Source organism: Mus musculus, chromosome 2 (assembly GCF_000001635.26).
Source record: "Mus musculus strain C57BL/6J chromosome 2, GRCm38.p6 C57BL/6J".
Taxonomy (NCBI): Eukaryota; Metazoa; Chordata; class Mammalia; order Rodentia; family Muridae; genus Mus; species Mus musculus.
This window is the reverse complement of record NC_000068.7, coordinates 163,405,493-163,421,127: the sequence shown is the minus strand read 5'-3', so window position 1 is coordinate 163,421,127 and position 15,635 is coordinate 163,405,493. Positions and strand designations below refer to the sequence as shown.

The window sequence follows — 15,635 nt, the reverse complement described above, 5'->3', positions numbered from 1 at the left end:
TCAAATCCCAGCAACCACATGGTGGCTCACACCATGTGAGAGGGTGAGATCTGACACCCTCTTCTGGTGCATCTGAAGACAGCTACAGTGTACTAATGAATAATAATAAATAAATCTTAAAAAAAATTCAAAATCTGATGAAGTTCCCATCGAATGCAAAAGGCTTTCCCATGATTGCATTATAGAGCAGGATCAGGAAAAACAAAAAACAAACAAACAAACAAAAATAAGCAAGCAAGCCAAAGCCAAGCCAGCTGTCTGGAGACGGGGCTGTCTGTCCAGTGAAGTGTAGATTCCATTCTCTGTGGGTTGACTCTAGTTAAGCTGGACATGGCTATCCTCTCTAGCATCCACTTCTAGAAGAGGCCAGCTTGGGTTCAGGGGAAAACCCACTCTAAGGTTTAGGTGCCAGAACCAACTCTATTGAGGAAAATCGTCTTTCCACACAAGGGTCTGAAGTGGAACTCCAGAGTGGCAGGCGATGGGGAAACGTTTAAAATAGAACAGGCCCTGACAATGGCGGTAGGGGGAGGTCTTTCATAGCTCACCCTTGCCATATGGGTAACTTGTCAGATCACTAAAAACCAGAGACTAGCCGGGCAGTGGTGGTGCACGCCTTTAATCCCAGCACTTGGGAGGCAGAGGCAGGCGGTTCGAGGCCAGCCTGGTCTACAGAGTGAGTTCAAGGACAGCCAGGGCTACACAGAGAAACCTTGTCTCGAAAAAACCAAACAACAAAAAACAAAAAAAGCCAGAGACTGGTAAATTGCTTAATACCTTCTTGCAGAATTTAATATGTACGTGCATTACCCTGTATTTCCCACTTGATGCTCCCAAACCATCCTTGGAAAAACAAAAGCAAAATGCCTTCGCTGAAACCGTTTAATTTCCAGACGTTCAATTATCAAGAGATACTTCAAAATGAAGGCACGGGAGCCCGAGGCAGGGGAATCAACGCGATTTTCAGGCTGGTCTAACAAATGAGATCCTGCTTTTTTTTTTTTTTTTAAAGCAAAAACCACAAAACCTAAATAATTTCCATTCCAATTCCGGGCAGCATCCACCGCCTGGGCCTCGTCCAATTAATACCTTCTTGGCTTCTCTGCGGACCCAAAGAGACGACCCACGGCGAGGGTTGTGGACCGAGTGCAAGCGCCCTTGGTTGCATGTAAGAAACTCCGCCAAGCATTCCCGGAGGCATCAGCTGGCGCAAATACTCCCGCAGCCCACCGAATCCCGTTGGCTTGGGGACTTCAAGAGGACAAGAAGGAAGCAGGCTATGCCAGGGGAGCGGCAGCGGCTCGATAGCTGCAAGGCAAGCCGCCGCCTCACGTGACAGCGAAGAGGAAGTAGGCACGCCCAAAAGCCTGCCGGGAGCGAACCCAAGCCAGGGGGCGGAGGGAGCGAAAAGAATAACAGGAAATGACTTAAGACGCACGTGCTTCGGAGAGGGGTTGGAGCTGGGGCTTCGAGAGGCCGGGCTACCGCCGTACGCCTGCGTAGTTGCGGCGGGCCGAGCTGCCGAGTCACCGAGGTGGGAGGAGCGTGAACGGTGGGCAGGGCGCGAGCCGAGGTTGCGCAGGCGCAGTACAACTCTAGAGGCGCGGGCCACCCTATCGGTGGGGTTTGGATCCGGGTCAGACAGACGCGGCGGACGCGGAGAGACGCTCGGAGCCGACGGGGCCGGATTCCCGGGAGCGCCCCAGCTGCGAGGAGGTGAGTGGCCGGACGGGACGAGGAGGGCCGGGGACGTCGTGTCCGCCAGGCCTCCCACCCGCGGGAGGCGGAGTCCGGCCCTCCCGTCTGGTCGCGGCGTTTCCCTGCGCCGACTGCCCGGCCCGGCCCTCGGCTGCCGCGGCCTGGAGTGCCAAGTTGCGCGGCCTTCGCTTCCCGCCTTCCTGCGTTCCCGCGGTGTCCGGGCCGCGCCGGCCACAGCTTCCCCTTTCGCTCTCCTTGCCGCCCTTTGCCCCTTCCCGCCTTTTCCCGCCCTGCGAGTCGCACTCCTCTCCGCTTGCGTCCTGCGGCTTCTGCGCCGCAGCTTCACTCCTGCCTCCTCTCGGAGTCCGTGGTTGGCCGGGGCGGACAGGGTAAAAGCCGAGACAGCTCCCCGCTTGGGTGTCCCCGGGTTCTGACCTTTTCCCAGCCGACTCCGCTTAACCGTGATAGGCAGAAAGGAACGAACGTGTCGCTTTGCCTGTAGTCCTGTGATTTTGAGGGGTTGAGTGGGTGTGCCCAGAGAGGTGTGGATGTGTTCTCGTCCTAGGGACAGATTGATTCTATCCGGGCCGTTCTGGATAGGGTTGGTTAGTTTGTTGTTGTTGTTTTTCCTTTTCGGGACTCTGTAACTTTGAGAGGTTTGGGGAGATTTCTCCGCTTTAACTTTGTGAGGACGCGTGCAGATCTCATTTTCGTGCTGCTGAAAATGAGAAGTTCGACCGGAAACTTAAGGAGAGCTTAGTTTAAAGCTTCAGAGGTGTAAGCAAGACACTGCACACGGTATTGGTGGAAAGAAACTGGGATGTGATTTGACTTAAAACCACGAAAAGTAACTTCTTATGGGCCTTTTGCAAGTCTGAGGTCTTTGGGCATTCTTTGGAAGTAAGAGCAGTGAAGGGGTAATAGGAGAATTTCCCACAATGTAATGTAAATGAAGATAGGCAATCCACTCACCTGTTGTATAAAGCTGTTGGGTTGATGCTTCCATAATGGAAAGCTAGGAACTGGGAGGAGCATAACAACCCATTTGTAATTGCAAGCATGCTCTGATCTAGCCCCCTAGGTTAAGCCTAGGATACTCTTGCTCTGGCTTAAAGTAATTGAAGAAAAACATGAGCAGTCACAGTGGTGGACGTTTGAAAACAAGTTAGGCGATACTTTATTCTCAGAGTTTTTGGTTTGCAGCCAGATTTTTATTTTGGGCTGTTGGGGTTTTTAATGATATATCTGGGAGTGTCTCAACAAGAATGCTAAGTTTGTATTAACATCTAGGGTGGTCACCTGCCATACTATTAAGTCAGCACTGTGTAATTAGAAGTTGTGAGGCTTAGCTGGGAGGCTTCCTAGCCAAGTGTGAGTCCTGGAGGGTAGGAGTGAGATGCCCTCCCTACTGAAATGGGGTTCCTGGGACCCCTGTATTCAGTTCAGCCTCTGTTGTGGCATCCAAGGTAGAACTAGGAATCCTAGAAGTACTTGTGAAAGGAGTGGATCTCTGCCTGTGATGTTTACCAGTGTCCATGTGGCTTGGAGTGTACTTAAATGTTGACTGATTGCCACACAAGTCAGATTGAGAGAACTACTATAAACCTCACTATTAATTTTTTTTACTTGTATTATGTGTATGAGAGTGTTTTATATGAAGGGCAGAGTGCAACTTGGGAAGTTGTTTCCTCCTGTTACTCAAGTTCTAGGAAACAAGCTCAGGTGCTCAGGCTTAGTAGCCATTCACCCTTACTCTTTGAGCCATCTTTTCAGTCCTTACAAATTCAGCTTTCATGGAGTTGTGGTAGCAAAAAGAAATTGTTTACAGCCTGTGATAGATCTTTGGAGATGTGGGAGCTCCAGACACACCAGAACTTAACCTCTGCTTAGTATATAGAATATTGTGTGTTTGGAGGACTCCTACTCCTGTGAAGAATTAGATGAGTGAAACTTAGTCATGTGGATGAGGTTTCCTTGTGTTTGACCTGGTTAAATAAACCACGTGGGCTTGTTGTCTTCTGATATTGAAGTGAAACCTAGCTAAATTCTTTTTTTTTTTTTTTTTTTCTCTTCAAGACAGGGTTTCTCTGTGTAGCCCTGGCTGTCCTGGAACTCACTCTGTAGACCAGGTTGGCCTGAACTCAGAAATCCGCCTGCCTCTGCCTCCCAAGTGCTGCGATTATAGCCGTGCGCCACCACGCCTTGCTGGCTAAGTTCTTTTGCCGGTGAACATACACACAAATGTCAAACATTGTGACATCTTGACCTTTGGAATATTAGAGGTCTCATAATAACACAGAAAACTCTTCTGAGAAATAAGCTGATCTAGAATCAGTACCCAAAGATCCATAGAGAGGCACTGATCTCTTTGAGAGTGCCTGGGGGTGGGGGGTGGGGTGGGGTGGCTAGGGGGTACCAGGTTAAGTTTAAAGGTAAAATATATCTTTGGCTTAAAAAGTATATATTGTTTTCTAGGTTTTTTTTTCCTTCTCTCACTTTTTGGATATTGGCGTGTTTATTCAAGATTTAGTATTTTGGTAATTTTAAGATTGGATTTGAGAATTTGTGTTGTCTGAGTTAATGATCCCTTATCTCCTTCCTTTGTGTTAAAAGGAGAGTACATGGAGTCATATTTGCAGAGCAGTATTCTATGAGTTTCTTTTCTACTTCTAACTAAAGAGACGTTCTGCTTTGTTCTTTACCTGTGTTTGAGTATAGGCATCGTCATTTCTGTGTAATAACTACAGTACCCAAAGCTTACAAACACCTAATAAAAGTTTTTGGTCAGAGGAGTAGAGTATAAATGACTGCAGTCTTTATTCCTGTTCTAACAACAGCAGCATAAAGTTCTTCATGCATGCTGATACATTGGTTAAAATTGCTATGTACAAATGATGTGGTGTCATAAAATCATACTTAGAATTGTTAGGATCAGACTAGACAGATACCCAATAGCATTTTAATTAATCAGAGTGTTTCAGTTTGAGCTTTCTTTTGTTTCTCTGATAGTAATTTTTTCGATAGGTTTCTAGGCATGGACAGCCAGGGAGCTTTTCTCACTTGATTTAGTAGATTGAAACATACATAGTTCTTAGATTTTTGTTTCCAGCGTTAACTATTTAGGTTGTTTGGATACTGTTGGTTTGTGTCTCTGGAATGAACTACAATCCAGAATTGGAAGGCTCACCTGTAATACTGATCTTGAGGCTGGGAGATACAAGTTTCTGACCTGGATCTTGAGGCATAGTGGCTATAAATCCCGGGAGACTAAGACAAAGAGATCTAAGTTTGTCAAGGTCACTTGGGACAAAATAAGTCCCAGATTCAGGCATGGTGGCACACACCTTTAATCTGGGCCACACCTTCCGCTGGAGACCTACATAAGGACATTAAAAGAAAGATTTCTCTTCGCCTGCTTGCCTTGTGGGAATGAGTAACTGCTAGATCCTTAGACGTCCATTCTCAGCGGCTGCTGACCATTGTTGGGGAGTTGGACTATAAGTCATCAGCAAATTCCATTACTATATAGAGACTACCCATACGTTCTGTGACTCTAGAGAACCCTGACTGATAACAGCCGTGTATGTGTGTGCGCATGTGCATGATAAGCTCTGTATGTAACCTGCTGCTTAGAAATGAAACATATTTCTCTCTTATAAGCTCTATATGTAACCTGCTTAGAAATGAAACATATTTCTCTCTTAACAGTAATTGTGCAAGCAGATATTATACTCTTGATTCCACTAATTTTCACTTTTCTTATTTCCTTTTTAGTATTAACGGGAGGGAACATCAATAGGCGTACAGAAACCTTCACAATGAAATCCGAAGCCAAGGATGGAGAGGAGGAAAGTCTGCAAACTGCCTTCAAGAAATTAAGAGTGGACGCATCAGGGTAACTGAGCATGTGATATGTGGCTTAGGACTATTTACTGGATTTAAATAGTCTTTGTTTGAAATGTTGCTCTTGTTGCTTCTTTGTGCACCCCAGGGTATGTAAATGGTAATGCCTTGTGTATATTCTGTGTAAATATTTGAAAAGCAGCAGTTCATTCCTTAACTCTGAGGAGGTCCTTTTTTCCTATTTTAATGTTAAATATTTAAATGTTAAATCAAGTAGTATCTCGCCAGTGACTTCTCATATACCTCAGGGGAATCACAGTATTTTTTACTTTTTACTAAAAGTGAATTGGCACACTAAAGGTCTATTAAGACATTCTTGATTTCACAGTCTCTAATTGATTGTCTATGGAAACCTGTATTCAGTAGAGATCTGTCACAAAGACCAATAGTCTTAGATAGAGCCTTTGGCTAACTAATTGGAGCATTTGCAGACTAGCTGCTGTCTTAAATATTATTTCACCCTTTAAAAATGTTGTGTGCAGATAGATCTCTTATGCTAGTTCTTCTGGCCCTAAGCCAGATGAAAGAAATCTTGTGTTAATGAACATGATTTTCTTTTTAACGAGTGCAAGCAGCACTGAAAGCTCCAGTTGAGCATTTTAGTAGTAATTAATAGTTCTGGTCAAAGTATTTCACCCTGCCCCGAGTAGTAAGTACTTGGAACACATTTAACCCTCTCTACTATCTTAGAAGACAGGCACTGCCCATCGTCTTAGTTTAGAGGCTGCTCGCAAAATTAGATCCCTTTCTACTGGTAGAAGTTACAATTGGAGTTTGAACTCAGTGTCTTGCTGCAGAACCTGTTCTTAGTTATTCTTTCATGTTGTCCATTGCAGACAGCATGGACATATTTTACAAACTAACAACCAAGTAGATGCTAATAGCTGCCTTCCTGTGACTGGTGCTTTTTCTGGCTTACCCTGGATTATTTATGCTACTAGATCAGCTCAGTGGATGTTAAGATGCTCAAACTTGCCTCCATGGTACTTTAGAAAAGCGTCATTTCCCAGTGGTTTCCAGCACAGGTTTTGCCATATCAGTGCTAAGATGCACTCCTTTGTTTTGGGCTTTTTGAGACAAGGTCTTACTATGTGTCCCAGTCTGGCCTCCTAGTCACCATCCTTCTTTCTCAGTCTTATGAATGCTGGCATTATATTCATGTCCCATTGTTCCCAACTCTTCATTGTTGCTGTTGTCTTTTTTGTTTTTGATAGAGGTACTCTGTCCTGTAGATAGAACTGGGGATCTGGCTCATGATAACTAAGTGTTGTGCTACTGAGCTATATCTCCTAGCCCATAATAAACCTTTTGAGAAAAGGAAATGAAGTGGAAAAACATAACTCTAGATTGTGGTTTTAATATATTCTTTGTGAATTTTGGTGTATAAATTATTTTTAAATCTTAAAAAAATTTTAGAAATATACACATACATACATATAAATCCTCTAGTATATAAACCTATGTAAGTAACTCTTCACATGTACACTTCTCCCAGATGTTTTAAGAAATTAGAATGTAAGCTCTGTATTGTGGCACATAATTTTAATCCCAGCACTCAGGAGGCAGACAGATCTTTCTGTATCATGAGATGAGTCTGGTCTACATAGGGAGTTCCAGGGCAGCTAGGGTTATATAAAGAGACCCTGCTACACAAAGAGAAATTAGAATGTAAAATTAAGCTAAAAATATAATTAAGCTATTGATGGCACTACGAGTTATTCAGTCCGTTATAAAATGCCTTGCAAACTATCCATGCAGTTTATGGTTGTAGATTACATGTTTGGGCACTGGAGACAGGGCTCAGTGGTGAAGAGCACATACTGCTTTTTCAGAGGACCAAAAGTTCAGCTCCCAGCACCTATGGCTTTGGCTATTTGTAACTACAGCTCCAAGGAGATCCTGTGCTTCTTGCTTCCACTGAGAGTTGTACTCAAAAGCACATGCCCATTCATAGATAGAAATAATAACAAAATATGCCTTCTAAAGAAATTACATACTTGTAGTATGTGATATGCCTTTATTAGAGTTATAGGAGGAACGGTAGAGAATATTTGAGAAGGGATGAGTAATTAGCGTGACTAAGCAGAATAAGACTTGGAGAATCTCTGCAGTGACTGTTTCTGTTTCCTACTGTTGTCATACACCCTGACGAAGGGGACTGCCGAGGACTGACTCATTACGCTTTACTAGGAGTTTAGCATGATCCTGTTAAACAGGTTTTGATTTTCAGTGGTATTTGTCTTATCAGAACAAATGTCTTTGTATTATAAATCAATAAACCTTTTAATTTGACTATAAAATATTTTAGGAAAAATAAAAGGCTAAGAATAAGAAGAGTCACAATTTACTTTTTTCTTTTTTTTTTTTTTTTTTTTTTTTTTTTGTTGTTGTTGTTTTTCGAGACAAGGTTCTCTGTGTAGCCCTGGCTGTCCTGGAACTCACTCTGTAGACCAGATTTAGAGATCTGCCTGCCCCTGCCTCCCAAGTGCTGGGATTAAAGGTGTGTGCCACCATGCCCGGCTTTGATGTTTTTCTGAGGTATGGACAAGGTCTTTCGGTTTAGCCAGGCTGATTCCAGGCTTGTGATCCTCCTCAGCCTCCTGAGTGCTGGGATTGAGGGTATAGTGTTTTAGATCATGCTGTGCACTGGCATTTACCATAGTGTCTCTTACGATAATTCAAACGTACTCTCATGTCATTAAAAGTTCTTTGTGCTTATACTTTTAGGACAGGGTCTTACTAGGTAGCCCAGGCTGGCCTGCACCTTTCTGTAGTATGTAGCCCAGATTGGACTTAACTTACTGCAGTCCTTCTGCCACTCTTCTAGAATTACAATCAGGCACTACCATGTTTGGATGTGTGTGCGCGTGGGCTTGCGTGCGAGTGTGTGTGTGTGTGTGTGTGTGTGTTTGTAGACAAGACAACTTGGACTGCTATTCCATGGGTGCTATCCATCTGTTTTTTGTTTGTTTTTTAAAGACAAACTGTCTCACTAGCCTGGAGCTTGCCAAGTAGGCTAGGTTGGCCAACCAGTGAGTCCCTGGATCCTATCTTTCCCCCAACCAGCTCTGTGATTATAAGCACACACAACTACACTTGGCTTTTTAATTTTAATTTTGGGGTTCAAACTCAGATTCTTGTGTTATATATATTTTGAAAGGACTTCTATCAAAATGCTAAGGTTGATAGTCTTGATACAGATGGTTCTCATTTACATTTTTAAGAAAATGTTCTTAGCTGGGAACCCATATTCCTTTTGTACACTTTTAGAGTAAAGCTGTAACAGAGTAACAGCAGTTCAGATTTGCTAGTTGTAAGAATAGGAACATCTTTCTCAAAGTTGTAAAATACTCAGAAACGCCATTCTTTGCTAGTTGAATTGACTCTTAACGATAGGCTCCTAAACTTAGTTCCTATGTCTGTGGTTTCGTAGGTGAAAGAACATCGGTGTCATTAGCATTCTCTCTGAACATAGAAGGCTTGATCTGCCCCAGATAAACAGACTGAAGCTCTATTTATAGCTCACTGCTGGTTGCACTGCTGGTTGCTCTGGCTTATGATCTTGCAATCAAAGGTTTTTAGGGATCTTTCCAGTTTGGTTTTGGAGGAAATTTCACATTAAAAGCTTAATTTTTCTATTTGTTTTCTTATTTATTGACTGATTAGTTTTTGAGATAGGATTTCCCTGTGTAACTGTTTCCCCTACCCAGCTTTGATTACAAGCATTTACCATAGTGTCTCTTATAATAATCCAAACATGTGGTTTCTCTGTTTTCCTGGAACTTGCCTTGTAGATCAGGGTGGCCTTGAATTCACAGATCCACCTGCCTCTGCCTCTGCCTCCTGAGTGCTGGGATTAAAGATGTGTGCCACCATGCCCAGATCAAAGCTAAATTTTGAGAAGTGTAAACTAGAAAGAAAAGGTGTCATTCAAAGTTGTATTGGGGTTAGTGAGGGTGGAAAGTTGTCCTCGTGATGTAGCTTTTCATCATAGTAAACTTTGTTCTTGTCCTCAGGTCCATCATATCTCTGTCTGTTGGAGAAGGCCCAAGTGTCAGAGCATCAGCCAGAACAGCAGCCGATGATACCAAACCGAAAACCATGTGTGCATCTAAAGACAGTTGGCATGGGTAAGAGTGCCCCCCTTCCCTTTAATTATGATTATTTATTTGGGGTGTGGTACCTTCCAGGGAGTGTGTATGGAAATCAAAGGACAACTTTTGAGACTTAGTTCTCCACCGCATATGTTTCAGGGATCAAACTCTGGTTGTCAGGCTTAGCATAAGGACTTTTTTTTTTTGGTATATGCATGTGCCTGTGCAGTGTTGGAATCCCTGGAACTGGATTTACAAGGAAGATGTGAGCCATTTGGGTTCTCTGTAAGAAAAGCAAATGCTCTTAACCACAGAGCCAGCTCAGGCCCCACTCCTTAAAGACTTTCGTCTTGTTTGTCTCATTTATTTTCTGATGTGAAGAGATGCCATGGTCAAGGCAGCTGATAGAAGAACGAGTTTTGGGCCTCACAGTTTCAGAGGTTGGAGTCCTTACCCATCGTGGCAGGGAGCGTAGTAAGTAGGCCGGCAGGTGGACATAGTTCTGGAGTGGTAGCTGAGAGCTCACTTCTGGATACACAGCTGTGAGGAAGAGAGACAGTGGCAGTGGTGTGGACTTTTGAAACCTTAGAGCCCTCCTCCAGTGACACACCTCTGACAAGATCATACCTTGTAATCATTTCAGACAGTTCCACCAACAGGGGGCCAAGTATTCAAACATAGGAGCCTATGGGGGCCATTCTTAAACTACCACATTGAGTAATTTAGGATTGGGTTTTCTTTCCCAAGTTTCCTGAAGAGAGTATGCTGTGATCCAACCTTATAAGACCCAGTGATTCTTCTCAGACACTCCACTCTGGCCAGTTTGGCCATTAACTTACCAAGTAGCTCAGTCTGACCTCAGGTAGCGTCCCAGTTTCTGGAGTGTTAAGCCTGAGCTCCCTCCCGTGCCTGACTTCATAGGTTTTAAAAATGAGTTTACTGAGACATTTTCTGTCTTCATGTTTCTGCTGGTGCATGGCAGAGAAGCACACTTAGCAGCTGAGCGACATCCCCAGCCTTATTATACAGTCCAGTAGCTTTTGTCCTAAGGTCTGTGATGCTTGAAGTTAGTGTTAGAGTGTCAGTTTCTGCCAGCATGTGAACAGTGTATTTCTTTCCTGGCCTTTTAATCACTTTGGTTTTAAATTACTGGTGGGTCACATAAATAGCATGTGACTTGATTCTGCTTTATTCAGTCTACTAAGGGCTTTTCTTTCTTTTTCTTTTTTTTAATTTGCTGAGTTTAGTGCATTTGTTTTGATAACTGGTGTATTTGCACTTTGGCCATTTTAATTTATTTTACAACTTTTATAACTTTTTTTTGAGACATGAGGTCTCACTCTGTAGCCCAAGCTGGTTTAAAGTTCACTGTAGCCCAAGCTGGCTTTGACTTCCTGGCCAGTTCTCCTTCATAGGAACCGTGTCCACTGTTTTTCTGTTTTCCTTCCCTTACCTACTGCCCTTTCTTCATCTTTTATTAAACAATTTGAAATTTTTTTTCCCCTGAGACAGGGTTTCTCTGTGTAGCCCTGGCTGTCCTGGAACTCACTCTGTAAACCAGGCTGGCCTCGAACTCAGAGATCCTCTTGCCTCTGCCTCCCAAGTGCTGGGATTAAAGGTGTGTGTGTGCCATCACCACCCAGCTTGCTCTTTTTATTCTTAAAACAGATTCTAAATGTAGAGCTCTTCTGTTAGACTGACTGCTTTTACAAGATATGTTTTCCTTTTCTCTAGTACCTTTTAGGCCACAGGTTAGCAGACCTTTTATAGAGTGGTAAACACACCTATAACCCCAGCTCTTGAGAGCCTGAGAAAGAATTTCCAGTTTGAGATCTGCCTTACTACAGCGAGGCACTGTATCAAAAAAACAGGTGGCAGGGGGTTAGGAAGAGAGGGACAGACAGACAGACAAGCCCAAGAGGCCAAAGCCAAGGATACTGTGTAGGAGCTTACTAAAGAGAAGGCTCATCACTGTTGTTGTACCATCTTTCTGCCACTTCAGTTGCTGAGGCAGTTTCAAGATGAAGTGGTCAACCTGGTGGGGGTTCTGCTAGAGTACGTGGTAAAGGGCACCCACTTTACTCTGTTTTATCCCTTACTCTGTCTGAAATAGACCCAGCTCTTCGAGTGTGCTCATCTACCCTCCAGATTCCATGGTGCTTTTGGATATTTTATACTGTCGTGTGTATACACATAGATGTGGTCATGTACCACAGCACACATTTGGAAGTCACAGGACAGTTCTGGGGAATTGGTTCTCTGTGTCCACTATAGGTTCTAGGGATTGAGCTCAGGCTATTAGATTTGTGAAACTATTACTCATTGAGTCATCTCCCCTGTCCCTGCTTGGATTCTTGAACTAAGATGCTACTTCTCAATGCCCAACTTGTAGGTGGTCGCTAAGTAGGCCCCGAAAGGTGGGAGAGAATGGAGAGAAGAAGAATGAAGGGTCACCCTATCCTCATCTCCATAGCTCACAGTTGCAACCCTTTGAAGAGCAGGGTTCGCAGACTGTACAAAAACAAGACCAGCAAAGCACATGCTGAGCATGTGTGAGGCTCTGGCTTGACCCAAGCTCCACGTTAGCAAAAGAAGCAAGTGAAGGGACAGATCTAAGTCACCCTACAGGTTGCAGTCTGCTGACCTTTGTTATAAATAGATTTATCTTCCTGTCAGTAGTTCTCATAGCAGTATTTTATTTAGTGTGCTTCATTTAATTCCAAATACAGTTTTATTTTCCTTTCCCTTTCTATTTCTGTGAGACGGGGTCTCACTGTAACTCAGGCTGGCCTTGGGCTTAGAGTCCCTCCATCCATTTCATTTCCTGGGAGCTGGAGTTACAGGTGTGCTTCCTCTCTAGTTGATTTTCCCACCCTCTCTAGTTCTCCCCCCCCACCCCAACCCCTCTTGAGACAGGTTGTTTGCTTGCCTGTTTGCTTGTTTTTAATGTAGTCCTGGCTGTTCAGTAATTTACTATCATGTATGCACAGCACATGTATGCCAATTTCTCCCCCAAATAAATTAGCTTGTTTTTTAAAAACTATTTTAAAGTCCTAGCTGCAGCTGCTGCTTCGTTGTCTTTGTCTTCCTCCTCCTCTTCTTCCTCTTGTTTTCTAATTTGCTTGGTGGTTTTCAGTCTCTTTTCTTCATTCAGCTTTTTTATTTAAATGTTTGCTCTATAGTGCACTTAATAATTCTCAGTGTCTAGAAACTTGGCACACTAAATCTTCTGTTCCAGTTTGTGTTGGGTCTGTGTGCTCGTGCATCTGCGTGCACTCACATGTGAAGGCTAGGGGCTTGTGTACTGTCGGTCTTCTTCAGTTGCTCACCCCTTGTACCGGCTAGTTTTGTGTCAACTTGACACAGCTGGAGTTATCACAGAGAAAGGAGCTTCAGGTGAGGAAATGCCTCCATGAGGTCCAACTGTAAGGATGATTCTCAATTAGTGATCAAGGGGAAAGGCCCCTTGTGGGTTGGACCATTTCTGGGCTGGTAGTCTTGGGTTCTATAAGAGAGCAGGCTGAGCAAGCCAGGGGAGGCAAGCCAGTAAGGAACATCCCTCCATGGCCTCTGCATCAGCTCCTGCCTCCTGACCTGCTTGAGTTCCAGTCCTGACTTCCTTTGGTGATCAACAGCAGTATGGAAATGTAAGCCGAATAAACCCTTTCCTCCCCAACTTGCTTCTTGGTCATGATGTTTGTGCAGGAATAGAAACTCTAAGACACCCCTCTTCTGGTTTTGTTGTTTGTTTGTTTGAGGTAAGGTCTTGGACTCTGGAGCTCCTTGTACCTAGCTGGGCCGGCTGACCAGCAAGTCCCCGGGGATCTTCCCATTTCCCCAGCATGAGAATCACAGGTGCTTGCCACTGCACCCAGCTTTTCGTGGTTGCTGGCATGGCACACATTTTACTGAAGCTAGCTCTCACTTCTGTTACTTTTATTGTTTGTTTTTGTTGGCTGTTAGCAGCAATAGTGATTTGTAATGCCAATACCCTTTTTGTTAGTGCTGACACAGTGAGTGGCTTTGTAGCATTAGCTGATGGGACTGCATTTTGGTTTTACTACATCAGTTAATCTGCTTCTCCTACGCTCACAAACCAAGAATGGAAGAAATAATTGTTGTACCCCATGTCTCCCATGTGTCTGGCCTGGGTGAGTATGTCCCCTCACTTGTTCCTGGAGACTGCTAACAAGGGATGCTGAATTTTTTGAGACACAAAGTCTTAAGGAGTTTGGAAATAGAGACATTGATGGTCTTGAACTCAAAGGTCTGTTTCTGGCTTTCGTGTGGGTTCTCTCAGGAGGGCTCTGTATCTCCACATCATGTGTCTTTTTCTCTTTTAGGTCTACAAGGAAGTCTTCACGAGGAGCAGTGAGAACCCAGCGTCGTAGACGGTCTAAGTCTCCTGTTCTTCATCCTCCCAAATTCATACATTGCAGTACAACAGCACCTCCTTCCAGCAGCCAGCTTAAGCACAGAAGCCAGACTGAGCCACCCGATGGCATCAGTGGACGGGGAATTTCAACACCCAAAGAGTTCAACGCAGGAGAAAACTCTACTTCTCTTGATGTTAATCACACAGGAGCAGCCATCGAGCCTCTGAGAAGCTCGGTTCTGAGGCTCCCATCAGAGAGTAAAACAGAAGAGCTCTCTGATGCTACCCAAGTCTCCCAAGAAAGTCTTACGGCTAACGATCTCTCTGACTTTCAATCTGTTTCCAAGCTAAGTCAGGGCAAGCCATGTGTGTGTGTAGGCAAGGAGTGCCAGTGTAAGAGGTGGCATGACATGGAAGTGTATTCCTTTTCAGGTCTGCAGAATGTCCCTCCTCTGGCCCCAGAACGAAGATCACTTGAGGACTACTCTCAGTCACTGCACACCAGAACTCTGTCTGGCTCGCCTCGATCCTGTTCCGAGCAAGCTCGTGTCTATGTGGATGATGTGACCATTGAGGACCTAGCAGGCTACATGGAGTATTACTTGTATATCCCTAAGAAAATGTCCCACATGGCAGAGATGATGTACACCTGATAACAAAAGGCTAGTTCATGTGCTTTAAACCAATGAAAGGTTATCAGAGGTTTAGTTAACGGCAGACCCGGTGGCCACTCTGTGAGAAGACATCTCTTTCTGCTCACTGCTTGCAATAAAAACTATTCTTGGCATCTCAGTTAATCTTCATTCTGTCAGTTTACTGGGTTCTTATGTACCTGTCAAAGGCAAGCAGGTCAAAGAAAATCTCCTAAAAATGTTCTGAGGGCTGAAGAAACCATAATGACTTGGAGACTGGCGGCGGTGGGGACATGGAGACATCCTTATAAGACAGCATATTTCAGACCTGCTTACGATGTGGCAGCAAGAAACTCAAATGTGCATTTGTAACTGAATTGAACACTTGTCATGCTGTAGATGCCAGCCCATCAATAGTAGAGCTTATGAGACTCATTTAAACTGTCTTTGGTTTAACACGGGTTTGTGTCATTAAAGGTTTCTTACGTTACTGTTGAGTCAGATATCTAAGGTTTAGATTCAGGTGGCCTGTCCTATTTTGTTTTGAGGGAGTCATTAACCTTACTGTCACTAAATAAACCCCTGCTGGTGCTGTTTATCCAGAGGTATTGTGTGTTGTTTCTTAAGCTGTTTAAAGTGGGACTGCTAAGCACTTGGTATGTATGAGTGTGTGTTGTACTGAAATCAGTGTGTTGTGTTGCCTCCATCTCTGGTGTTTATGTGTGTGATGTTTTGTTTGTGGTCAGTTGCAATATAGGTCTTTTTTTCCCCCCTTTGGTTTTTGAGACAAGGTTTCTCTGTGTAGCCCTGGCTGTCCTGGAACTCATTCTGTAGACCAGGCTGGCCTCGAAATCTGCCTGCCTCGGCCTCTGCCTCTGCCTCCCAAGTGCTGAGATTAAAGGCGTGCGCCACCACTGCCTAGCACAATATAGG

General features: G+C 44.1%; 1 protein-coding gene and 1 long non-coding RNA gene across 4 annotated transcripts; one reads left to right on the top strand and one right to left on the bottom strand.

Moving 5' to 3' along the window:
* Positions 1–766: 766 nt before the first annotated feature.
* 2900093K20Rik (RIKEN cDNA 2900093K20 gene) lies at positions 767–1,357 on the bottom strand. The gene has a single exon (NR_151490.1). It is a non-coding gene; the product is annotated as an RIKEN cDNA 2900093K20 gene (long non-coding RNA).
* A 300-nt stretch (positions 1,358–1,657) lies between these two features.
* Oser1 (oxidative stress responsive serine rich 1) lies at positions 1,658–15,306 on the top strand. 3 transcript variants are annotated; one of them, NM_025699.2, is made up of 4 exons: positions 1,658–1,716; positions 5,473–5,593; positions 9,618–9,731; positions 14,039–15,306. In NM_025699.2, exons 2-4 carry the CDS (start codon positions 5,517–5,519, stop codon positions 14,721–14,723), a joined length of 876 nt encoding a protein of 291 aa, NP_079975.2. In that variant the 5' UTR covers positions 1,658–1,716; positions 5,473–5,516; the 3' UTR covers positions 14,724–15,306. The 3 variants fall into 3 exon arrangements, with proteins under 3 accessions (NP_079975.2, XP_006500089.1, XP_006500088.1); XM_006500026.3 differs by lacking the exon at positions 1,658–1,716 and adding an exon at positions 1,968–2,087; XM_006500025.1 differs by lacking the exon at positions 1,658–1,716 and adding an exon at positions 4,037–4,130.
* Positions 15,307–15,635: the final 329 nt, after the last annotated feature.

Bases quoted from the DNA above. Each gene is read 5' to 3' on its own strand.
- Oser1 (NM_025699.2), top strand. From the start codon at position 5,517: ATGAAATCCGAAGCCAAGGATGGAGAGGAGGAAAGTCTGCAAACTGCC. The intron at 5,594-9,617 runs GTAACTGAGCAT...TCTTGTCCTCAG, and splicing joins TTAAGAGTGGACGCATCAGG to GTCCATCATATCTCTGTCTG. The intron at 9,732-14,038 runs GTAAGAGTGCCC...TTTCTCTTTTAG, and splicing joins TCTAAAGACAGTTGGCATGG to GTCTACAAGGAAGTCTTCAC.